We start from the raw sequence: 27,316 nt of genomic DNA, 5'->3' as shown, positions 1-27,316 counted from the left end.
TTTTGGGAAAGCAAATCTTAGCAGGACTTATACACTTAATGGTAAGGTCCTAGGGAGTGTTGCTGAACAAAGAGACCTTGGAGTGCAGGTTCATAACTCCTTGAAAGTAGAGTTGCAGATAGATAGGATAGTGAAGAAGGCATTTGGTGTGCTTTCCTTATTGGTCAGATTATTGAGTATAGGAGTTGGGAGGTCATGTTGCGGCTGTACAGGACATTGGTTAGGCCATTGTTGGAATATTGTGTGCAATTCTGGTCTCCTTCCTATCGGAAAGATGTTGTGAAACTTGAAAGGGTTCAGAAAAGATTTCCAAGGATGTTGCCAGGGTTGGAGGATTTGAGCTATAGGGAGAGGTTGAACAGGCTGGGGCTGTTTTCCCTGGAGCGTTGGAGGCTGATAGAGGTTTATAGAGTGACCTTATAGAGGTTTACAAAATTATGAGGGGCATGGATAGGGTAAATAGGCAAAGTCTTTTCCCTGGGGTTGGGGAGTCCAGAACTAGAGGGCATAGGTTTAGGGTGAGAGGGGAAAGATATAAAGGAGACCTATAGGGAAACATTTTTCAGACAGAGGGTGGTGCATGTATGGAATGAGCTGCCGGAGGAAGTGGTGGAGGCTGGTACAATTGCAACATTTAAGAGGCATTTGGGTGGCTATATGAATAGAAAAGGTTTGGAGGGATATGGGCTGGGTGCTGGCAGGTGAGACTAGATTGGGTTGGGTTGGGATATCTAGTCGGCATGGACGGGTTGGACTGAAGGGTCTGTTTCCATGCTGTAAATCTATATGACTCTATAATTAGACGAAGCTGGGTTGAAATATTCCTTAACTAAATCTGACAATTCTTGAAAGGTTTTAGTATCTGATGCCTTAGGAAAAGTTAGAGCCCCAATAACCGAACAAGCTGCGGGTCCACAAGCTGTCAGAAGAATCCCCCCCAAAGTCATTTGCCCAGAAAGAAATAATGCAATCCTTCCACTAGGCCCAGTTCTCAATGGCAGGATGGAATAAGTCAAGCCTTCCAAATAACGGCATGATGCCAACAATGCTTATCCCAACTCAAAAACAACTTTTGTGAGTGTAATTCTTCAGGAGCGTGCTTTTCTCTTATTGCTGTTGAAATAATTCCACAGAGGCTGGTATCCCATCACCAAGTCCTCCTTTATTTACATATGGAGAGTTCTTGACACAAATACAGCTCTCTCAGTGCCAGCCCTCAGAGTGAACAGGTTATCTAACACTCCTATTCTTTTTTTTGTAAAGACACCAACAAAAATCAGTCTTCTCTTTAAAGAGCAGAGTCCTTCACTCCACGCTGATCCAGCTCTTTCAGAGGCAGGTCTCAGAATGAACAGGATGTCTGACACTCCTGTTGTTTTCTTATTATACCCACACACTATCGCCTAACTGAACACTCCTCTTCTTATCTGTTGGCCAGTGCTCCCTGATTGGACCAGCTTAAAAGCCTCAATCCTTGAACTCGTATTCTATGAGGTGACCTTGACACAATCAGGGCAGAGGCAGTGCAGCAAAGGTTCACCAGATGGATCCCTGGGATGGTGTTACTGACATATAAGGAGAAGCTGAATCCGTTAGGATTATATTCCCTGGGAATTGAGGAGAATGAGGAGTAATCTTGTAGAAATCGATAGAAGTCCAACAGGATTAGACAGGGTAGATACAGTCAGGACGTTCCCAATGACCTGGGAGTCTGGAACTAGGGCTCATAGTCAAATGATACTGGATAAACCATTTTGGACTGAAATGTGGAGAAATTTCTTCAACCAGAGAGTGGTAAGCCTGTGGAATTCAGTACCATAGAAAGTAGTTGAGGCCAAAACAGTGTATGATATCAAGAAGGAGAAAGTACTTGGGGCTAAAGGGATCAAAATATTTGTGGGAAAAGCAGAACTGGCTATTGAGTTGGATGTTCAGTCATGATATGAATGGATTACAGTGTAGGCTCTACATTGGTGAGACCAAACGTAAACTAAGGGGATGTTTCGCCGAGTATCTCAGCCGGGCCTGCAAGGGCCAACATGACCTCCCAGTCACTGCCTACTTCTGCTGTGATTTTCTTTTGTTTCAATGCCTGTGTCCAGGACAAACAGGAGGCTGGAAGAACACAGCAAGCCAGGCAGCATCAGGAGGTGGAGAAATTAACGTTACTTCAGGACAGGGGCTGGGGTGAGAGGAGCTGCAGATAAAGGGTGAAAGAAGGTTTTGGGTGTGGAGAGGGACGGAATAGTGACGAAGTGATAGGTGAACACAGGTAGAGGATATGGCCTGGTTGATCAATGGGAGGAATGAATTCGGTTGATGCTGGAAGGGTCAGTAAGTGGAATACGGTGGGGGGGGGGGGGGGGCTAGGAATCGAGTTGGGGGGGGAAGGAAGGGTACATCTTCTGAAATTAGAGAATTCAATGTTGAGTCGTCTGGTCTGTAGGCTGCTTCTCTAATTTGCGGTCTGATTCGCTGTGGCAATGGAGGAGGCCGAGGATGGTCATGTTGGAGAGAGAATGGGAAGAGGTATTGAAATGGGTGGTGACTGAGCCCGACTGAGACACTCGGCAAAACGTGCCCTAAGTTTATGTTGGTCTCACCAATGTACAGAATACCACATTGGGAGCACCAGATTCAGTAAACAAGGTAGGAGGAGAGGCTGGTGAACCTCTGTCTTTCCTGGAAGGACCGTTTGGGACCCTGGATGGAGGTGAAGGGGGTGGTATGCCAGCAGGTTTTGCACCTGTTACGGTTGCAGGGGAAGGTACCTGGGGGTTGAGGGTGGGTGTGGGGTTTGGTGGGATGGTGGCTTGAACCAAGGAGTGACGAAGGGAGCGGTCCTCACCAAAGGCAGAGAGGGGTTGGGAGGGGGAAGATGTTCTTGGTGGTGGGGACTAATTGGAGTTGGAGGAAGTGTTTAACGATGATATGTTGGGAGACTCGTGGGGTGGAAGGTGAGGACAAGGGGACCCCTGTCTTTATTACATTTGTTGGGGGGGGGTCAGAGCAGTGGTGTGGGGAATGGAGAAGGTGTGGTAGAGGGCTATCTGGATGACAAAGGGAGAAAAAGCAAATTGTTCAAAATAGGTGGGCATATGGGATGCTTGGGAGTGGAATGTCTCCTTGTCTGAGCAAATGCACTGGAGGCGGAGGAATTGGGAGAATGGGATGGAGTTCTTGCAGGATACTGGGTGGGAGGAGGTGTAGTCCAAGTAGTTATGGGAGTCTGTTGAGAGTAAATGTCTGTCCGCCTGTTGCCAGAGATGGAAATGGAGAGGTCAAGAAAGGGGAGGGAGGTGTCCAAGATAGACTACGTGAATTTAAAAGCAGGGTGGAAATTGTTGATGAACTGCTCCAGTTCAGCATGGGTGCAGGATGCTGCACCAATGCAGTCATCGATGTAACAGCAGAAGAATTGGGACACAATGCCTGTGTAGGTACTGAAGAGGGATTGTTCAATATAGCCGACAAAGAAGCAGGCATAGCTAAGGCCCATGTGAATGCCCGGCCATGCCCTGGATTTCGAGGATTTGGGAAGAATGTTTTCATCTTCCACCTCTGAAACTGAGCACTTGTCCATGTTTTGGTCAAAGCAGTATTGAGGCTTGGTGCTGAGTTGACTTAGCTGAACTCAAATTGCGGACTGATGTTAAGTCCCTCTTGATTGCATTGTTGGCAATAGCTTCCATCTCTTACTGGTGACTGAGAGTAAACTGATGGTGGCAGCAAGTTGACAAATTGGATTTGCCTTTTTTTTGCGTGCAGGGCATGCCTGAACAGTTTTCCACAGTAATAGTTTCATGTTTCCAAATGTTTTCCACATTTGGGTAAATGCTTGTTTAGTAGAGAAATGTGCATTTCATAATTATCTGATTTATTCTGTTGACTTCGTTCATTCTTGCTGAGAGTTGTACAAAGCTGAAACTGCTGCCCACATGCCAAGCTGCTGGTAGACTGCTGGAGTGGGGAAATCGAGTAACATGTATTGGTTTAATTGAAATATGTCACAAAAAATGTCTCCTGACAATTTTGTGAATTCAATGAAATCTGGGATACATACTTAACCCAAGCTGGATTCTTCTGGTTTCAGAGTCTACCACAATCACTACACTGACAGCTATTTGAGTAGTCCAATGTACAGCAGTTGATGAATTTGATCCGCCAATTGTGGCCACTTTTAAAAATTGGCTGAAAGTGAGGACTGCAGATGCTAGAGATCAGAGGCAAGATTAGAATGGTGCTGGAAAAGCACAGCAGGTCAGGCAGCATCCAAGGAAAAGGAAAATCGACGTTTCAGGCAAAAGCCCTTCATCAGGAATCATAATGAAGGGCTTTTGCCCGAAACGTTGATTTTCCTGTTCCTCGGATGCTGCCCTGACCTGCTGCGCTTTTCCAGCACCGCTCTAATCTTGACTTTTAAAAATTGCCCTAGCTCTTAAATTTTCTTTTTGCATTGTTTTTCTCCTATTTGAGGTATCAGAGTCTGTGTCTGGTGTTTATAATCATTATGCAAATCTTAGGCCAAAACATTAAAGTCTGTTTGCATTTGGTGTGGCAAGCAGAATCTCAAAAGTTCTTAATAATTTTGAATTTATGATGAAAATAAGCTCCAATGAAAACTAGCTCCTGATTTGAAACGGTTAATCTATTTTCTGTAATGTTGACTTGAGATGTGAAAACCACTTGTCACTCTGTTTGTTAATATAATCCAATATCATTTACAACATTCTGTCAGTTCATTAATCATTATCAAGAAAAATAAATAGGACCGCTATGCAGCTGGCACAACAATGATGATTACAAATGCTATGGGTGTTAAAAAGCTGTATCCATGAACACCAACATTCATGTTTTAGTTATTCTTTGTAGAGAGTGCAGCTTCATCTGGCACATGGGTATATGAGGAAGACCAAAAGTTTAGACAGGTGTACGTGACAGATTTTAAGTAAACACCCAAGAAGAAGGACAACATTACACCTCACAACATGCTGACTGGTGTGCTGAGAGATTCAGAAGGGATGTACCAGGATTATCTGGAACAGTTCACATTGCTGCTTTTCTGGTTTCATATGCTTTCTATTTCCATTTGAGAAAATCCATATAAATAAACTTATTTTTATTCTTTCATGGGATGTGAGTTTCACTGGTAAGGCCCTCATTTGTTGTCCCTATTTCTACTTGTCTTTAGGATCCAATGACTAGTTTAAGCAGTTGGGGTATACAGTTAGATTATAGTGTTCAAGAATAAATTATTATGAAAAGATCATTACAGATTCATTGAATCCCAACAGTGCAGAATAAGGCCATTTAACCCATCAAATCCGCACCAATCCTCTAAAGAGCATCCCACTCAGGAAGTTTGTCAGCTCATTTCAATAGCAGGTGGCACAGTGGGCTTCAAGATCAACCTCGTACCCTGTGGATTGTCACTGAAACGGGTTGAGTGGATTATCTGCATGTGTATTTATTTGATTGTTGAACAGCATATATAATAGATGAGATAAAGGAAGGAAAGAAATCATAAATGATTTCTCTCCTACAGTCTGTATACCTATTTGCAGCATAAGATTAGAACTTTGTCTCTTAATGTCACTCAGTGAAAACTATCAGCTGCTGCATGACAGCCAATTCCCTTTTGATTTCCAGCATCAGCAGTATTTTGCTTTCATTTGGGTGTTACTCCCTGGTTCCACCTTCTGCCCAACCGCAGGGGGTTAGAAGTGGCCCTTTTGCCCATTGAGTCTCTGCAAACCTATCTTCACTAATCTCACTTTCCAGCACTTTGACAAGTTATGACATTTCAAGTGCTCATCCCTGTACCTTTTTAAAAGTTGTGAGGTTTCCTGCATCTTCTATCCTTCTAGGCAATGCATTCCAGATCCCTACCACTCTCAGTGGATTGGGAGTCATGATGGTAAGGATGGTAGTTTCCTTCTCTAAAGGACATTAGTGACCAAGATAGGTTTTTCCTGACAATGGTCACCATAAAACTTTTAATTCCAGATTTTTCCTCAACTAAAATTTCACATTCTGTCATGGTGGGACTTGAACCTAGGGCTAAATGTCCCCAGAACATTATCCGGATCCTTGCATTATTAGTCCGGTGACAATCCCAGTCGGCCCTACGTTATTAATTATGTTAGCAACTTGATTAAATGTATAATTTGGAGATGCCGGTGTTGGACTGGAGTGTACAAAGTTAAAAATCAAACAACACCAAGTTATAGTCGAATAGATTTAATTGGAAGCATTAGCTTTCGGAGTGGCGCTCCTTCAACAGGTGGTTGTCAGGTGGACAACCACTTGATGAAGGAGCGGCACGCTGAAAGCTAGTGCTTCCAATTAAACCTGTTGGACTACAACCTGGTGTTGTGTGATTTTTAACTGATTAAATGTAAAATTTGTTGTCTAGTGAGGAAGTGGGCTAGAAAAGGAAACAGTGACCTCAGGTCTCAGTCGTGACAATAGAAATGTTTGCAATATCTTGTGGTTATGTGAGTAAAGTCAACATGCATGATGAATACATGAGCATTCAAACAAGGAGCAATAGGAAGCCATTCAGCCCATCACATTTGCTCCACCATTTAGTAAGATCATGTACAATCTGATTGTAACCTAAAACACATATTCCTATTTACCTCTGATAACCTTTCACCCCCTTGCTCACCAGGAATCTATCCATCTCTGCTTTAAAAATATTCAAAGACTCTGTTTCACCATATTTTCAGAAAGCGAGTTCCAAGACTCATGACCATCTGTGAGAAAAAGAACTGCATTTTGGATGGATGCTCTCCACAACTACCCTGTAGGCTTCAATCACCTCAGCTCTTATTCTGCTAAACTCCAGCAGATACAACCTTTCCTTTTTAACACAACCTGCTCATTGAGGTATTAGTATGGTAAACCTTTTCCTCACCTATGCTTCTACATCATCCTGTCACTTGTCTGCGTGATGTTTTCATACTTTGTTGCACCACCATGCCATGTCATGAATAGTGACTTCAATACCTGGAAGGATAATTCTTGACTGTGCAGTAAAAAGTTTTTTATCCCGTCTCCAATTTAATGTCTCTATTCCCTGAGACTTTTCTAAATTCCTGGATCTTCCACAACACTCCAGAAGAGTTAAAAAACCAAATGGGAAATAATTAAAATCTGCACAAAATTGTAGTTGCAATCAATTACTGAAAAGATGACTGGTATATTTTGAAGCAATTTTACTGTAAAGTCAGTCATCATGAAGCCACAGCATAGTTCATTTTGGATGGACAATTTGGATGCTAACAAGATGAATAAAAATGACTGGGACAGATCCGCTGTATTATTCTAACAACCCACTCAATACTGATCCATTGTGAAAATCTCAATACTTTTGAACATTTTGCTAGTCAAATGGGGAGTTTTGCAGTTTATTGTGACCACATGCTAGGAAAAAAAGGTTATTACTTGGGTAAAGTGAACAACAAAATCTTAAGTGCAATGTTTCTTGTGTGGGTGTTGGAAGTGAATGTTTAAGAGGGTGTTGAGCACTAGATTAGACTAATTTTGTCTGTGGGAGAACCACATGAAAGCTACTAATGGGCCATTATTGCTATTGCATCAATGTTCTTGGTCACATAATTACATCACATTTGTAGATACACAGGCATACTATTTAGCCCAGATGAGTAGGAGTAATGCATTTTAAAAAAAAAAGGCACTTCATCGTTTTGAATGTTTCTTTAGTCAGAGTGTATATTTTCACCCTTTAATTACAAGGGTAGTTTGTTATTTCCCTTTATAACAATTCCTTTATTTCCTTCAAGAATCTTCTTTTTACTTCTATTCACTAGACTTTGCCCTTTTCTTTAGAGTCCTGACAAGTCACGAGCTTGTGTTACTTTCTTAAAATTGGATGTAGTTGAAGATTACTGATTGAATTTAGTGGTATGGATTTTTCAATGTATTTGTTTTTCATTTTAAGTCAAAATGTCTAAACTAGATGGTACTGTAGCTAACACTACAAACTGCTGCTTTCTTGTCATACTCCTGTCTCAACAGAAAATCATTCTTAAGTACTGACCTTTGTTGGATGAAGAGAAATCAAACTGAGAGACCAGCTGAATGCATTATTACTGAAGCTTCAAAGCATTGTTCAACAACAACGTATTTGTAATGCACCTTTTAATGTATTAAACATCTGAAGGTACTGCATGGAGTTTCCAAAAACAAAACAAAATGAAACCAAGCCACTTAAGGAGATATTATGGAATATTGAAGTTGGTTTCAAAGGTGTCTATTACAGGAGGAAAGAGACACAGAGGTTTAGAAAGGGAATGCCAGAGCTCAGGGCCTTGTCAGCTGAAGACACAGCCACAAATGGTGGCATGATTAAAATTGGGGATGCTAAACTAGCCAGAATTGGAGGAGTGTAGGTATCTCCCAGTTTAGTTTATTCACTTCTGGGACATGGCTTCACTGACTGGCCAGCATTTATTGCCTTTCCCTAGTTGCCCTTGAGAAGGTAGTGGTGAGCTGCCTTCTTGAATCGCTACAGTCCATGTGTTGTAGGCAGACCCACAATACCAGGTGGAACAGATTACAGAGATAGGCTCAGTGAGACCATCGTGGAATGAGAATTTTAACACAGATATGATTTAAACTGGAGTCAATGTAGGTCAGTAAATGTCGAGATAATAGAACTTTTGATGATCTCAGGTTTATGAAGAGGAGAATGTGGGAGGCCAACCAGGTGTGTGGAGCTATCGAGGATCAATAAGAATGTCTTTGGCATTCAGCATCCCAATTTCTGTAACAATGAGAATGCAATAGATTCACTGAGCAAGTAGTCTGGGAAGGAACAAATGGATACATTCAGAACAAGCACACTGCCAGTTTAAAAACCAAAAATGAAGAAAGCTGTTCTAGATAGGGTTAAAGTTGTTCAAATAAAAGGAATGTTGCAATATGCAAAGAATTCAAAGAATAAAGCCTGCACACTCTCTTAATCTCATTAGAACACTGTTTTGTAATTGTAAAACTCCCCTCAGTATTCTTTCTTACCACCGTTTTATGAAATATTCTAGTCATTTAAATACAAGATCTTTTCTTATTCAACTCAAATTGTCAGAAATCAGCTCTCACCACATCTTATGAAGTCACTGCTGGTTGGATGGAAAGAATCATGCAAATCTGTACACTTTTAATTAGAACAGCTGCTTTAGGCTTTTGAGGTAGGCCTATCGAGGCAGATGGTAGTTGATTTATGCCTTACTGTCATCTCCACTGATTAGATCTACTGTATGACAACAATGAACTTTGCAAAGGAGTATGCTTTGTGTACTTTGATCATGTAGGGTTTTCAAAACAGTTTTATCTCAGCTGTTAAGAGACAACCTCTTGGATTCTGGAGCACAATACTTGCAGATGCAAAACAATTAATAATCCCTAATTGTTTTACTAAAGCGGCAGAAGATTAGATCTTCAAAACGTTCCATTTAGTTCTGCTGGACTTTAATGTGTAACTATGGTCTGTAGACAATTTGACAATGAGAAGTGTTTCTTGAGGAAGGATGATTTGGTAAAATGGGTTTACTGACACTTCACAAACCTGACATGGATACTGAAATTTCTAAATCTCTGGGCCATACCTGTGAAGATTTTAAAAGCCTCTGGCTGTATTCTTTCTCAATCTGCTTCAACTTGTTGCTGGTCTGTAAAAACAAAAGGAGAAATGTAACATGAGATAGGCAAAGAGGAAGAACGTGCACAGACACTCACTGTTGACCTAGGCGCTTGGCACCTAATCGGTATGCCTGTCACTTAGGATCTGGGCTCTATGCCAGTTCCAACGCCCCTTCATGGCAACCAAAAGCACAGGGCCTTGCTTTGATCTTCAGCCAACTAGTCATCACTTGAAAGGAAAAATATATCTCTGCTGCCAATTATTAGAAAACATAAAGGGCTTTCTGGATGAAAAATGACAGCATAAAGTTTATCAGAATGACTTCACCTTAGTAAAAACAGAAACACATGCTCTGATGAAGACTGTGAAGGTACAATATGACACGTATGCTTCAGAGTGCCAGACGATTTTTAAGAAGAGTCTGGATCAGTGAGTGGTGGTGAGGGGGAGGGATCAGAGAAGGGGAAAAAAAATGAGAAAGAAGCTGCACAGACAAATCTGCCCGAGGGAAGGAGCAACAACATTCTCTAACATACAACAGAGGTATAGCTGGCTTTTGGAACTTCAAAGGAGTTTATGCACTTAATGTAAATGTGGCCATTAGCAAAATTTTACTCCACCTTTTTGCTGTAAGGCCATTAAATATGATTATTACCAACGTTATTGTAACGTACAGAAGAACTGCCTTTAATGCATTTTGGAAAATGATTTATGCAAATCAAATGATTTTTAAGTATAATTATGGATTTTATAATATAAATGAAATTGCAGTGTTTTTTAAAAATTCCCTTCACAGTAAATAATGTGTCTCTCTAATCCTTGAACACGTCTCACCATTATTCAACTGAGAGGGTGAGCTGTTCAGGCTGTGATCAGCTGATTTTTTTTGCCTCCCTGTGAGTAAAGTGTTTTGTCTCTATTTCACTCCACTCCCTCAGGGGTATAGCATGGTAATGACAGAATGATACAGCACAAAAAGCTATTTGATCTACTGGGCCTGTAGGAGCTCTTTGGAAGAGTTAGTAAATTGTTGCAATATCCCTGCTATTTCTTTTTATTCCTGCCAATTTCTTCCTTTCCTGCATATATCCAGCCCCCTTTTTGAAAACTGCTCTCAAATCTGCACCCACCACACACTCAGGTCATGCATTTCAGAAAATTTAAGGATGGATTATTTTCTTAATGTTGCCATGGAATGGAGTCAAAGGAGGTAAAAGAACAGAGGCAAAGGAACTGCAATTTTCTTTTAAACCTCAAATACAGCTTGAATATTTTATACCAAGTTCTATATGCTCGTGCTACACCACCAGATGCATGAGCAGAAGGTCATGGAACTATACATCAGGGAGCACCATTAAATGATCAAGGTGCTGTGATCAGTATAGGCCAATTTAAATAAGATCTTCCAGCATTGGTGCAAATTGAGATGTACACTGAAGCATAGAACACAAGGATTATTTTCAGGAGATATTAAAAAGATCTGTTTTAATCTATGTGGAAGTATTTCAAGAATGCAATAGTTGTCATCAGTGTGTAAATCACTCAATGAACTATTGGGCTTGGAGATAACCATATAACCCGAAAGCTTCTTTTCAAACTTCTCTTCAAACATGAACACACTAACAAAAACAAATCAAACACTGCTATGTTCTATGTTCATATGTTGGAAATAACAGCTGTTGAAAAGAGGAGAGATGCAACTATAAAGCTTCAAATGAACCTACCTATATGAAATCACAATCTTGGCAATGGTTTGAATAAAGTTGACAAATATTTTACATTTGCTATAACAGAAATACCTTAAATTCAGCAATGCTACACACACATTCCCTGGAGACCTGAAAGCTGCTATCTGGAGCATATCAAGGCAATGCCTCCCCTCCTCACCGCCTCCCCTCCCTAAAGGGAACCTAGTGAACCGACTGTGGTTTTACAGTCAACATCAGTCTCTTAATTCCAGATTGTAACTGAATTAAAATTTTGCCATCAGCCATGTTGGGATTTGAACCCAGTGCCCAGAACATTACTTGGGTGACTACATTAATAGTCTAATGACAGTACCAATAGGCCAATGCCTCCCCTACTGGTTCTTCTTTAACCTGGCTGTATTCTTTGAATTTAAACAAAATCATGTTAATTCTACTTTATTATATGAAGCTTTTCTAAATATTCAGTTAAGTATGTACCTGAGAGGCAGGGAGGAAGATATAGAATGCGTGAGCCGTGGTTTACTAAGGAAGTGGAATCCCTGGTCAAGAAGAAAAAGAAGGCTTATGTTAGGACAAAATGTGAAAACTCAGTTAGGGCGCTTGAGGGTTACAAGGAAGTCAGGAAAGACCTAAAAAGAGAGCTCAGAAGAGCCAGGAGGGGACATGAGAAGTTGTTGGCGGATAGGATCAGGGTTAACCCTAAGGCTTTCCATAGGTATGTCAGGAATAAAAGAATAAAAGAGTTAAATTAGGGCCAATCAAGGGTAACAGTGGGAAGTTGTGTGTGGAGTCAGAGGAGATAGGAGAAACACTAAATAAATATTTTTTGACAGTGTTCACGATAGAAAATGAAAATGTTGGTGAAGAAGATACAGAGGTACTTACATCTAGACTAGAAGAGATTGAGGTTCACAAGGAAGAGGTAGTAGAAATACTGCAGAGTGTGAAAATAGACAAGTCCCCTGGGCTGTATAGGATCTATCCTAGAATCCTCTGGGAAGCAAGGGAAGAGATTGCCGAGACTTTGGCATTGATCTACAAATCATCATTGTCTACAGGAATAGTGCCTGAGGACTGGAGGATAGCAAATGTGGATCCCTTGTTCAAAAAAGGTAGTAGAGACAACCCTGGTAATTAGAGACCAGTGAGTCTCACTTCAGTTGTTGGTAAAGTGTTGGAAAAGGTTTATAAGAGATAGGATTTATAACCATCTGGAAAAGAATAATCTGATCAGAGACAGTCAGCACGGTTTTGTGAAGGGTAGGTCGTGCCTAATGAATCTTATTGAGTTTTTTGATAAAGTGACCAAACAGGTAGATGAGAGTAAACTGGTTGATGTGGTGTATATGGATTTCAGCAAGGCGTTCGATAAGGTTCCCCACAGTAGGCTATTATACAAAATGTGGAGGAATGGGATTGTGGGAGACATAGCAGTTTGGATAAGTAATTGGCTTGCTGAAAGAAAACAGAGGGTTGTAGTTGATGGAACATGTTCATCTTGGTGTCCAGTTACTAGCAAAATACCTCAAGGATCGGTGTTGCGTCCACTGCTGTTCGCCATTTTTATAAATGACCTGGATGAGGGCTTAGAAGGCTGGGTTAGTAAATTTGCGGACGACACTAAGGTCGGTGGAGTTGTGGATAGTGACGAAGGATGTAGTAGGTTGCAGAGAGACATAGATAGGATGCAGAGCTGGGCTGAGAGGTGGAAAATGGAGTTCAATGTGGACAAGTGTGAGGTGACACACTTTGGCCGGAGTAATCGGAATGCAAAGTACTGGGCTAATGGTAGGATTCTTGGGCGTGCAGATGAGCAGAGAGATCTCGGTGTCCATGTACACAGATCCCTGAAAGTTGCCACCCAGATTGACGGGTTGTTAAGAAGGCATACAGTGTTTTGGCCTTTATTATTAGAGGCATTGAGTTCCGGAACCAGGAGGTTATGCTGCAGCTGTACAAAGCTCTGGTACGGCCACACTTGGAGTATTGTGTACAGTTCTGGTCACCGCATTATAAGAAGGATGTGGAAGCTTTGGAAAGGGTGGAGGAGATTTACTAGAATGTTGCCTAGTATGAAGGAATGTCTTACGAGGAAAGGCTGAGGGCCTTGAGGCTGTTCTCGTTAGAGAGAAGAAGGTTGAGAGGTGACTTAATAGAGACATACAAGATAATCAGAGGGTTAGATAGGGTGGACAGGGAGAGCCTTTTCCAAGTATGGGGACGGCAAACACGAGGGCACACAACTTTAAAGTGTGGGGAGATAGGTATAAGACATACGTCAGAGGTAGTTTCTTTACTCAGAGAGTAGTAAGGGTATGGGATGCTTTGCCTGCATTGGTGGTAGATTCGCCAAGTTTAAGTGCATTTAAGTCGTCATTGGACAGGCAAAAGGACGTACATGGAATAGTGTAGGTGGGATGGGCTTCAGATTAGTATGACAGGGCGGCGCAACATCGAGGGCTGAAGGGCCTGTACTGCACTGTAATGTTCTATTACTTCCTTATATTCAGACTAATGATTTTTCTCAGTATATTCCGAATGTCAGATATTTGGTTTATTAGCCCATAGTTTCCAACTTTCTGTCTTCCTCCCTTCTTTAATAGAGATGTTATATTTGCAGTTTATCAATCCACTCGGACCTCTGCATTTTAGATTACAATCTATGTCGTCATTATGTTTGCAGTCAAATCTTTTCAGAAGTAGGCTAACATGCTTGGAGTTGTCAGCTTTTATTCCCATAAGTTTACCTTTCTCCAGGGACAATTTCTCCTTCTCCTGGATTTTCTACTATTATTTATATGTCTTTAGTGTCTTTCAGGTCTCTACCATTTCTCATTATTAATTCCCCAGTCTCAGTCCCTAAGGGACCAATAACCCCGTCAGCTATTCACGTGCTTTTATATGCATGTAGAATGTCTTACAGTATGTTTTTATATTTCTTGTCAGTTTACTGTTGTAGTCTATTTTTACCTTTAACAACTTTTTATTGCACTGTCTTTTGTATTTATGATCTTGCTGAAAATGTACCAATGCAAATTGACAAGGCATTCAGCTGCAACTTGAATCACACCAATTGTGCAAGAAACTTGCTTTTTTGGAACCTAAATAAGGTCTAGTTCTGTCATCTGTATCATTCTATTGACAACTGATATCAAGCCAATCCATACCCTTCCAACATTTTGAAGACACTTCAGATTTTATAACATATTAAATTAGATTAGATTACTTACAATGTGGAAACAGGCCCTTTGGCCCAACAAGTCCACATCAACCCGCCGAAGAGCAACCCACCTAAACCTATTCCCCTACATTTACCCCTTCACCTAACACTACGGGCAATTTAGTATGGCCAATTCACCTAACCTGCACATTTTTGGACTGTGGGAGGAAACCAGAGCACCCGGAGGAAACCCACGCAGACACGGGGAGAATGTGCAAACTCCACACAGACAGTTGCCTGAGGCGGGAATTGAACTCAGGTCTCTGGCGCTGTGAGGCAGCAGTGCTAACCACTGTGCCACCATGCCGCCCGACAGGTGTTCTTTTTAAGTATACACAACAATTCCCGCTTTGGGCACCTGTCTGTGTGGAGTTTGCACATTCTCCCCGTGTCTGCGTGGGTTTCCTCCAGGTGCTCCGGTTTCCTCCCACAGTCCAAAGATGTGCAGGTTAGGTTAATTGGCCATGCTAAATTGCCCGTAGTGTTAGGTGAAGGGGTAAATGTAGGGGAATGGGTCTGGGTGGGTTGCTCTTCCGAGGGTTGGTGTGGACTTATTGGGCCGAAGGACCTGTTTCCACACTGTAAGTAATCTAATCTAATCTAATCACAACTTAGAGACAGAAATTTCATTTTTGTCAAGTAAAATGAAATAGAAAGAGAATAAAACAATTTCACCACTGAGTTTTATTTTTGTTTGCAGCCACAAAATGTCATCCAAATTGGTGGTGTTATTTGATCCTTCAAAGACCATTGCTGTACTACAATCTAGACATTTGGTTTACTTGAAGAAGAGGAGTGCTAGGTATGGAATACTCAAGGCAGTCAATGAAAATATCGATCGAAAAACTGAAACAGAAAAAGAACATAGGTTTGTGCACATATTTTTGGGAGTTATGGTGAGATTATCAGTCTGATCACAAGACTGATGTCACAGAGTCATAGACATGTACAGCATGGAAAGACACCCTTTGGTCCAACTCATCCATGCCGACCAGATATCCTAAATAAATCTAGTCCCATTTGCCAGCATTTGTCCTATATTCCTCTGAAACCTTCCTATTCATATACACATCCAGATGCCTTTTAAATGTTGTAATTGTACCAGCCTCCACCACTTCCTCTGGCAGTTCATTCCATACACGCACCACCCCCTGCATGAAAAAGTTGCCCCTTAGAAGCCTTTTAAATCTTTCCTCTCTCATCTTAAACCTGTGCCCTCTAGTTTTGGATTCTCCCACCCTGGGGAAAAGACCTTGTCTATTTACCCTATCCATGCCCCTCATGATTTTATAAACTTCTATAAGGTCACCCATCAGCCTCTAATGCTCCAGGGAAAATAGCTTCAATCTATTCAGTGTCTCCCTATAGCCGAAACCCTCTAACCCTGACAACATCCTTGTAAATTTTTTCTGAATCCTTTTAAGTTTCCTATAGCACATTTGTTCTGGACTGATTACTCAGCTTCATAATCACATCATTATTAAGATAATCTATTTCTACCACCATAATATGGCTCATCTTTACCATCATCACTACGACAACCATACATGCTCCCCCCGCCCCCAGTCTCAGTTCACCCACTGTTGGAATCCTCATTCATAACTTTGCTTCTTCTCTAATCAACTGTTTCAATTTATTTCCAAAGTCTACCCTCTGTAAACCTGAGGTCATCCAAACCTCTGCAGTCCATGTCTTAATTTGTAGCAAATCCCATTCCCTAATATTCAGTGAACTAAATTGGTTCCTGGATTAGTGGTGCTGGAAGAGCACAGCAATTCAGGCAGCATCTAATCCAGAATCTGGTTTCCAGCATCTGCAGTCATTGTTTTTACCACCTAAATTGGTTCCTGGTCAAGCAATACCTTGATCTGAAGGCTGAAATAGACTCAGGTTGGGATCTGAACCCTGAGGGGCTTTTGACATATCAGAATGACAGTAGCTCAAAAAACATGGAGAGGATTAAGGATGTTAGTTTGAATCATAATTAATTAGAATCATTTTGGGTTAATGTAAGCAACAGCAAAGCTAAGGGGTCACTTGTGGGAGGAGTTTATAAGCTCCCTAACAGTGGTTACTGAAGTATCTCCACAAAGGCTGCCACCAAGTCACCTTTAATTTACAGATGAACAGTCCTTGATTTCAGTACAGTCTTTTCAGAGTCAGGTATCTCTAACACTCCCTTTTTGTATGGAGACAAAAAAACCTACAGATGTTGGAATCCAAAGTAGACAGGCAAGAGGCTGGAAGAACTCAGCAAGCCAGGTAGCTGAAGAAGGGTTACATCTGAAATGTTGACTTCTCCATCTCCTGATGTTGCCTGACTTGCTATATTCTTCCAGCCTCTTGCTTATCTACTTTAGGCTCTCTGATTGGACCAGATTAACGGCGCCAATAAGGGAACTCATATTCTACGATGTCCAGCTGGCTGACCTTGTTACAATCATTACAGCCCTTCCCCTCCGAGTCTGAGGATAGGGGCTGGTCCTTTTCTTGGGAGAGCCTCCTGGGGCTTTTTTAGCACCAGGTCAGGTTCCTCCAACTTGGGGTGCAACATGGGCCGCTTGTAATGTATGGGAGCTTGCCTCTTGCACCAGGAACATGTTGATAGAATTTCACTCTCTTTTTCCGGTGGCAAAGGCATCAAGGTTGCTACCTGTTATGTCTATCTCTAATTCAGAAAATAAATGCTTGATGGAGGGAGCAGGTAACTCACTGGTTCCAGCAGCCTTTCTGAATGTTCGAAGGGCCAGGGCATATTTTGCTCCCTCACTGTTTGTGAATTTGCAGCTTTCACATGGTCCATGTACTTGTTCAGGACCATCGCACCTATCTGAACTTTATACAGCCCATGCAAGGCCATTTCCATGATTCTTACACCAAAATTTGTCCCGTGTCAAACTGTCTCTCCCGCTTGGTAGAGCCTTGTGTCTGGCATTAGCGTTCCTAATTCAGTTTCACTCTGACCCTCTACAGGTCGGGGAAGATCGGACTTAACCTGGTGTGGAGTTTTCTACCCATTAGCAACTTTGCTGGTGCTACCACTGTAGTTGCACATGGGGTGCTCCTATAATCAAATAAGAACTGGGACAGTTTGGTGTCTAGTGAGGCTGTAGGGTGTTTCTTCTAGTCAAACTTTAAAGTTTGGATTGCTCTTTCTGCAAGGCCATTGGATGATGGATGGTATGGAGCTGTCCTAATATATCAAATACCATTTGACTTCAATAAATACTGAAATTCCTTGTTGGTAAATGATGACCAACACATCCAGATCTCAATGTATTGAAAAAGACGTGTAATGTTTCTATTGTCATCCCCATGTTTGATGAATGGACTCTATGCATGTCCAACCACTTTGAGTAGCTGTCTACAATGATAAGAGCATTCAATCCATGAAAGGACCTGCATAGTTGACGTGTAACCAAGTCCAAGGTTTACCTGGCCATTCCCACACATGTGGGGAAGCAGCTGGTAGTAACTTTTGACCTTATTGAGACTCTCGGCCCCATCCCACCAATGTGGCTATGTCTGCAACCAGGCCTGGTCACCAGACATAACTTCTCGCCAACATCTTCCTCTTTGGAGATCGCTGGATAGCCCTCATGGAGTTCGGCCAGTATTTGGTGGCAACCTTTGCTTGGGACAATTACTTTTGTTCCCCATAACAATATGCTGTCCTCTACTGTGAGCTGACTCTCTAGGGCAGCCCTCAGTATGATGGTCCTTTCATTTCCTCCATAACCACCAGCTATTTCAGTTTTGAAAGGGCTGGATCTTTCCACGTCCAATGTCTGATATTGTGAGCTGTGATTGGGAACATGTTCTGAAATTTTAATATCATTACAGACTGTTCCACTGGGGGTACCACCACAAATAGAGGTAACTCAATGCATCAGCATTTGCTACTTGGCCTCCCACTCTAATCATGACTGTAACCTGGTCTAGTTAACTCTGCAGCCTTGCAGAAAGGTCACTTATGGTCGTGGGGGGGGGGGGGGCTGGGGGCATAGAAATACATGATTTTCCCTTCTTAGATATATGCCTGCCTTAGGACAATACCTTAGGACAATATCCACGTTCTCTAATAAGAAGCAGTTAGTTTTCCCTGTTATTGGAATGTCATCTCGGAAAATGGTGACCTCAGGTAGATCTTGCAAAATGTTCTCCATTGTCTTTATGTTTGGTGTCTGTCTTTTTAACATAAATACATAGAGCAACAGGTTTAATTGGAAGCACACTAGCTTTCGGAGCGACGCTCCTTCATCAGGTGATTCAATCACCTGATGAAGGAGCGTCGCTCCGAAAGCTAGTGTGCTTCCAATTAAACCTGTTGGACTATAACCTGATGTTGTGTGATTTTTAACTTTGTACACCCCAGTCCAACACCGGCATCTCCGAATCATGACATAAAACAATGAACTGTATAGCACAGGAACGGGCCCATCAGCCCACGATGTTGTGCTGAACACCAAATTAAACTCATCCCTTCTGTCAAGATCCCTCCATTCTTTGCATATTAGAACACAGAACAATACAGCACAGTACAGGCCTTTTGGCCCTTGATGCCATGCCAGCCTTTTATCTTACTCTAAGATCAGACTAACCTACATACCCTTCATTGTACTATTTTTCATATGTTTGTCCAAAAGTCGCTTAAATGTCCCTAATGTATCTGACTCTACTACCACTGCTGGCAATGTATTCCACACACCCGCCACTCTCTATGTAAAGAACCTACCTCTGACATTCCTCTAAACCTTCCTCCAATTAACTTAAAATTATACCCCTCATGATAGACATTTCCACCGTAGGAAGAAATCTCTGGCTAACCACTCTATCTATGCCTCTCAACATCTTGTACACCTCTATCAAGTCACCTCTCATCCTCCTTTGTTCCAATGAGAAAAGCCATAGCTCCCTCAACCTTTCTTCATTAGATATGCCCTCCAGTCAGGTAGCATCCTGGTAAATCTCCTCTGCACCCTCTCTAAAGCTTCCACAGCTTTTCTATAATGAGGCGACCGGAACCAAACACAATTTTATAAGTGTGGTCTAATCAGGGCTCTACAGAGCTGCAGCATAACCTCGCATCTCTTAAACTCAATCCCCCTGCTAATGAAAGCCAACACACCACCCTCCTTCTTAACAACCCGATCAACTTGGGTGGCAAGTTTGAGGGATCTATGGATATGGACCCCAAGATCCCTCTGTTTTCACAGACTGTCAAGAATCTTGCCTTTAACCCTGAATTCTGCATTCAAATTCAACCTTCCAAAGTGAATGACTTCACAATTTTCCAGCTTGAACTCTATCTGCCACATACCAGTACAGTTCTGCATTCTGTCAATGTCTCATTGCAACTTATAATAGCCCTCCACACTATCCACAACTCTACCAACCTTCGTGTCATCGGCAAACTTACTAATCCACCCTTCCACTTCCTCATCCAAGTCATTTATAAACATCACAAAAAGCAGAGATCCCAGAACCGATCCCTGCAGAACACCACTGATCACTAAGCTTCAGGCTGCATACTGTCCATCTACCATCACCCTCTGTCTTCTATGGGCCAGCTAATTCTGTATCCAGACAGCCCAATTTCCCTGTATTCCATGTTTCCTTACTTTCTGAATGAGCCTACCATGGGAAACCTTATCAAATGCCTTGCTAAAATCCATATACACCACATCCATTGCTTTACCTTTATCAACGTGTTTTGTCACATCCTCAGAGAATTCAGTAAGACTGGTGAGGTATGAGCTGCCCCTCACAAAGCCATGCTGACTATCTCTAAGCAAAGTGTGGTTTTCCAAGTAATCAGAAATCCTATCTCTCAGAATCCTCTCCAATACTTTGCTCACCACTGACGTACGACTGACTAGTCTGTAATTCTCAGGATTATACCTATTCCCTTTCTTGAACAAGGGAATAACATTTGCCATCCTCCAATCATCTGCACTACTCCAGTCGACAGTGAGGACGCAAAGATTATTGCCAAAGGTAGTGCATTCTCTTTCCTCACTTTCTGTAGGAACATAGGATATATCCCATCTGGCCCAGGCAATTTATCTATCCTTATATTTTTCAAAATTTTCAGCACATCCTCCTTCCTAACATCAACCTGTTCTAGCATCAGTCTGTTTCACATTGTCCTCAGAAACGTCAAGTTCCCTCTCAGTAGTGAATAGTGTTGATCTTTTTGAGTATTGCTGGAGCTGCACTCAGCCTGATGAGTGGAGTATTTTTTATCACACACTTGACATGTACCTTGTAGATGATGGACAGGCATTAGAGAGTCAGGTAGTGAGTTACTTACTGCAACACTCCCAGCCTCTGGCCTGTTGTTGTAGCTACAGTGTTTATTTGCTGGTATGCAGAAGATATACCATTCCTCATTTCCCACCATAATCTGTATGATTTTGGAAATGCCAGTTTGTGAAGGACTTACAATTAATGACATATTGACTCTGGCATGTTCAACTTCATTATCAATGTTACGGACAGGCATTGCATGATGATGTTGCTGACTCAAATTCTGAATAATGAAATACATATGTTAAAAAGCCAGGCATTCCACAGGAGTTATCACTCTTCAGTCTCCAACGCTCCAGGGAAAACAGCCCCAGCCCATTCAGCTTCTCCCTATAACTCAAGCCCTCCAACTCTGGCAACATGCTTGCAGATCTTTTCTGAACCCTTTCAAGTTTCACAACATCCTTCGCATAGGAGGGAGACCAGAATTGCACACAATATTCCAAAAGTGGCCTAACCAATGTCCTGTACAGCCGCAACATGACCTCCCAACTCCTATACTCAATGCTCTGACTAATTAAGGAAAGCATATCAAACGCCTTCTTCACTATCTTCTTGGCCTCTGATGAGTGGCAAAAGTGGACCTGTTAAGGTATATAATCAGGGAATGATAATCAGCCAGAACAAACACCAATTTACATTTTTTATTGCTCCTTAACCTTTAACTACAGTTAGCTAATAAATTCAGCTTTTTGGAGCTCACTTACCCATTTTTAAGCATCTTTGAAGTTTTGTCCATGTGAACATTTAACATTTTCATTCCTGAGCTCCATAAATTCATTTTTGTGCTGTGCCCAGAAAGGCTGCCAATTCTTGCTTAGCTTAGCAATAGCTGATCAAAGACAGTCTAGCTAGTCTGTCATCTAAGCAGCCCCTTTCCAACCAGGATCTTTGGTAAGTTGTTTCTTTAGCTACCCAAATAGGGCACCAGATATTTATAACAAGCTCTGCAGGTAGGGGGTGGGGAAACATTTCAGATTGAGAGCACCTCCCAGAGGACTGCTTTCCTTTGAAGTTGATATTTGTCTTACAGAGGCTGTCCTGGATTCATCCTTGAAAAGGAAATGAAGAAGGGCAAGAGCTAAACACAATGAAATATAAAGGTAAGCAAAGAAAATCCACTAGTTCACACATTAAAGCTTCTTTGGGTACTGTATGATGTGAAGTTTAATTAAACAGCCATTGATGCATTTTCACTTTTCAGACAGGATGTGGGCAAGATGGCAGCTGAAATATACTTTCAGTATATTATCTTGAAGAAGCTGCAATTTGAGTTTATATTATAATATTTATATTATCCAGGGGGTGGCAGAAATCAGGACCTGAGAACTTCCTCGTCTTTGTTAGTGAACAATAAAGGCAACATTATCTGACTGAGATCCGTTAACTCTTCATACAGCATATACCAGTTATAGGATCTTCCTGTTCTATATACAGTTACAGTTTCACTGTGACCAAGGAGGTTTTAAACTAATGTAGCAAGGGGCTGGGAACCAGCAGAGAAGACTACTAGACAGTGAGGTGGAAACTGGAGACAGTAAGGATCATAAAGTTAGCATTACCAAGGGGAAGAGTAGGTAGAGAGCAGATGAACACAAAACTGGCAGCCTGAAGTGCATATACTTTATAGCGAGGAGTATAGTGGGTAAGACAGATGAACTTAGGGCTTGGATTGATGCCTAGGAGTATGACATTATTGCGATCACAGAGACTTGGTTGAAGAAAGGACACGAGTGGCAACACAAAAGTTCCAGGATACAGACGCTTCAGACAGGACACGGAGGGAAGTAAAAGGGGAGAAGTGTTGCATTGCTGGTCAGGGATGATATAATGGCTGTGCTAAAGGAGGACACTATGGAAGGCTTAAGCAGTGAGGCATTATGGGTGGAACTGAGAAATAAGAAGGGTGCAGTTACATTGGTGGGGCTGTATTACAGGCCCCCAAAAGTGAGCGTGAGGTGGAAGAACAAATAGGTAAACAGATTATGACTATGTAGAGGCAACAGGGCGGTGGTGATGGGAGATTTTAATTTTCTCAACATTGACTGGGATACACTTCATGTCAGAGGTCTGGATGGGGCAGAGTATGTAAAGAGCGTCCAGGAAAGTTTTCTAGAACAGTATGTCAATAGTCTGACAAGAGAAGGAGCCATATTAGACCTGGTGTTGGGGAATGAGCCAGGCCAAGTGGTAGAAGTTGCAGTGGGGGATTTCTTTAGGAATAGGGACCATAATTCTGTAAGTTTTAAAATACTCGGAGACAAAGATGAGAGTGGTCCTAAGGGACGAGTACTAAACTGGGCCAAGGCCAATTAAATCAAAATTAGGCAGGAGCTGAGAAATGTGGATTGGATACAGCTATTTGAAGGAATGTCCACATTTGATATGTGGGAGGCTTTCAAAGATAGGTTGAAGATAGTGCAGGATAGGCATGGCCCTTTGATAACAGAGATAGGAAAGGCAAGATTCGTGAACCGTGGATGACAGGAGAAATCATGCGACTAGCCAAGAGGAAAAGGGGAGTGTACATAAGGTCCAGGCAGCTAAGAACACAACAGGCCTTGGAGGAATGTTGGGAGAGTAGGACCAATCTCAAACGAGGAATCAAGCAGGCTAAAAGGGGTCATGAAATAACTTTAGCAAGCAGAATTAAGGAGAATCCCAAGGCCTTTTATTCTTATATAAGAAGCAAGAGGGTAACCAGAGAAAGAGTTGGTCCACTAAAGGGTAAGGAAGAAAGGGAGTGTGTCAAACCTGAGAAAATGGGTGAGATTCTCAATGATAACTTTGCATCAATGTTCACTAAGGAACGGGAGGTGATGAATACTGAGATTAGAGATAGAAGTTTGTTTACTCAGAATCACATTGACATAAGGAAGGAGGATGTATTGGGTAGGCTAAAGGAGATTAAGGTGGACAAATCCCCAGGACCGGATCGGATCTATCTCAGGTTGCTGAGGGTGAAATAGCTGGGGCCCTGATAGATATCTTTGTAGCATCCTTCAACACAGGTGAGATGCCAGAGGACTGGAGGATTGCTTATGTTGTCCCCATGTACAAGAAAGGTAGTAGGGATATCCCAGGTAACTACAGACCAGTGAGCCTGACATCAGTGGTGGGAAAGTTGCTGGAGAAGGATAAAATCTATTCATATTTGGAAAAGAATGGGCTTATCAGTGATAGGTAATATAGTTTTGTGCGGGGTAGATCGTGCCTTACCAACTTAATAAAGTTCTTTGAGGAAGTGACCAAGTTGATAGATGAAGGAAGAGCTGTAGATGTCATATACATGGACCTTAGTAAGGTGTTTGATAAGGTTCCCCATGGTAAGATAATGGAGAAAGTGAAGTCATATGGTGGGCAGGGTATTCTAGCTAGGTAGATAAAGGACTGGTTGACCAACAGGAGACAGAGAGTAGTAGTTGAAGGGAGTTTCTCAAAATGGAGAAAGGTGACCAGTGGTGTTCCACAGGGGTCAGTGTTGGAGCCACTGTTGTTTATAATATACATCAATGATCTGGAAGACGGCATTGTTGGTCTAATCAGTAAGTTTGCAGATGACACGAAGATTGGTGGAGTAGCAGAAAGCATAGGGGACTGTCAAAGAATACATGAGAATATAGATAGACTGGAGAGTTGGACGGAGTAGTGGCAGATGGAGTTCAATCCAGGTAAATGTGAAGTGATGCATTTTGGCATGTTTAACTATACTATATTGTTAACTATACTGTTAACAGAATAGCCTTAGGAAAATTGATGAGCAGAGAGATCTGAGAGTTCAGGTCCATTGTACCTTGAAGGTGGCTGCACAGGTGGATAGAGTGGTCAAGAAGGCATATAGTATGCTTGCCTTCACCGGACAGGGTGTTGAGTATAAGAGGAGAAAGTGAGGTCTGCAGATGCTGGAGATCAGAGCTGAAAATGTGTTGCTGGAACAGCGCAGCAGGTCAGGCTGCATCCAGGGAACAGGAGAATCGACGTTTCGGGCATAAGCTCTTCTTCGGGCTTATGCCCGAAACGTCGATTCTCCTGTTCTCTGGATGCTGCCTGACCTGCTGCGCTGTTCCAGCAACACATTTTCAGCTATTGAGTATAAGAGCTGGCAGTCATGTTAAAATTGTACAAGGCTTTGGTTTGGCCGCATTTAGAATACGGTGTACATTACTGGTCGCCACATTACCAAAAGGATGTGGACGCTTTGGAGACGGTGAAAAGAAGGTTTAAGAGGATGTTTCCTGGTATGGAAGGTGCTAGCTATGAAGAGAGGTTAAGTAGGTTAGGAATGTTTTCATTAGAAAAAAGGAGATTGAGGGGGGACCTGATTCAGGTCTACAAAATCATGAACAGTATAGACATGGTTGATAGAGGTAAGCTTTTTCCCAGGGTGAGGGATTCAATAAAGAGAGGTCACACATTCAAGGTGAGAGGTGAAATGTTTAAGGGGGTTATACGCGGCAAGTACTTTACACAGAGGGTGGTAGGTGCCTGGAATGCGTGGCTAGCAGAGATAGTAGAGGCAGGCATGGTAGATTCATTTAAGGTGCATCTGGACAGATGCAGGAGCAGGTGGGGAGCAGAGGGATACAGCAGCTTAGGAATTGGGCGATAGGTTTGACAGTGGATTTGGATCAGCTCAGGCTTAGAGGGCCAAAGGGCCTGTTCCTGGGCTGTAAATTTTCTTTGTTCTTTGTTCTTTTAAGTGCTGAACACTGCTGACGAATATTTCAACAGACCCTGGTGAGTTTCTATGCTCAACACATGCACACAGAATCCAGAGATCATAGAATCATAGAGATGTACAGCATGGAAACAGACCTTTCGGTCCAACCCGTCCATGCCGACCAGATATCCCAACCCAATCTTGACCCACCTGCCAGCACCCGGTCCATATCCCTCCAAACCCTTCCTATTTATATACCCATCCAAATGCCTCTTAAATGTTGCAACTGTACCAGCCTCCACCACTTCCTCTGGCAGCTTATTCCATACATGTATCACTCTGCATGGAAAAACAACCCTCCACCACCACTCTCTATCTTCTACCTTTGAGCCACTTCTGTATCCAAATGGCAAACTCTCCCTGTGTTCCGTGAGACCAAACCTTGCGAAGCAGTCTCCCTTGTCAACCTTGTCAAACACCTTACTGAAGTCCACATCTACTGCTCTGCCCTCATCAATCTTCTTTGTTACTTCTTCAAAATACTCAATCAAGTTTGTGAGACATGATTTCCCACGCACAAAGCCATGTTGACTATCCCGAATCAGTCCTTGCCTTTCCAAATAAATGTACATTGTGTCCCTCAGGGTTCCCTCCAACAACTTGCCCACCACCGAGGTCAGGCTCACCGGTCTATAGTTCCCTGGCTTGTCTTTACCGTCCTTCTTAAACAGTGGCACCACGTTTGCCAACTTCCAGTCTTCTGGCACCTCACCTGTGACTATCGATGATACAAATATCTCAGCAAGAGGCCCAGCGATCACTTCTCTAGCTTCCCACAGAGTTCTTGGGTACACCTGATCAGGTCCTGGGGATTTATCTACCTTTACTTGTTTCAAGACATCCAGCACTTCCTCCTCTGTAATCTGGACATTTTGCAAGATGTCACCATCTATTTCCCTACAGTCTATATCTTCCATATCCTTTTCCACAGTAAATACTGATGCAAAATATTCATTTAGTATCTCCCCCATTTTCTGTGGCTCCACACAAAGGCCACCTTGCTGATCGTTTGAGGGGTCCTATTCTCTCCCTAGTTACCCTTTTGTCCTTCATGTATTTGTAAAAGCCCTTTGGTTCTCCTTAATTCTATTTGCCAAAGCTATCTCATGTCCCCTTTTTGCCCTCCTGATTTCCCTCTTAAGTATACTCCTACTTCCTTTATACTCTTCTAAGGATTCACTCAATCTATCCTGTCTATACCTGACATATGCTTCCTTCTTTTCCTTAACCAAACCCTCAATTTCTTTAGTCATCCAGCAATCCCTATACCTACCAGCCTTTCCTTTCACCCTGACAGGAATATACTTTCTCTGGATTCTTGTTATCTCATTTCTGAAGTCTTCCCATTTTCTAGCCGTCCTTTTACCTCCGAACATCTGCCTCCAATCAGTTTTTGAAAGTTCTTGCCTTATACCATCAATATTGGCCTTTCTCCAATGTAGAACTTCAATTTTTAGATCTGGTCTATCCTTTTCCATCATTATTTTAAGTCTAATAGAATTATGGTTGCTGGCCCCAAAGTGCTCCCCCACTGACATCTCAGTCACCTGCCCTGTCTTATTTCCCAAGAGTAGTCAGGGCAAGAAGTTTTGCACCTTCTCTAGTAGGTACATCCACATATTGAATCAGAAAATTGTCTTGTACTTACTTAACAAATTCATCTCCATCTCAATCCTTAACGCTATGGCAGT

At 42.2% G+C, this 27,316-nt stretch overlaps 1 protein-coding gene across 1 annotated transcript in view; it reads right to left on the bottom strand.

Annotated features, from left to right (window-relative positions):
• Positions 1–27,316, bottom strand: part of cep112 (centrosomal protein 112) — a 547,625-nt gene that overhangs the window by 92,707 nt on the left and 427,602 nt on the right. The window contains exon 25 of the mRNA XM_043715232.1: positions 9,633–9,695. Within this exon, the coding sequence (XP_043571167.1) occupies positions 9,633–9,695 (63 nt within the window). The remainder of the gene's footprint in view (positions 1–9,632; positions 9,696–27,316) is intronic.

The sequence above is a fragment of the Chiloscyllium plagiosum genome, chromosome 24 (assembly GCF_004010195.1).
Source record: "Chiloscyllium plagiosum isolate BGI_BamShark_2017 chromosome 24, ASM401019v2, whole genome shotgun sequence".
In the NCBI taxonomy this organism is placed as follows: domain Eukaryota; kingdom Metazoa; phylum Chordata; class Chondrichthyes; order Orectolobiformes; family Hemiscylliidae; genus Chiloscyllium; species Chiloscyllium plagiosum.
The sequence above is the reverse complement of the archived record's forward strand: the minus strand, read 5'-3'. Positions and strand labels throughout refer to the sequence as shown.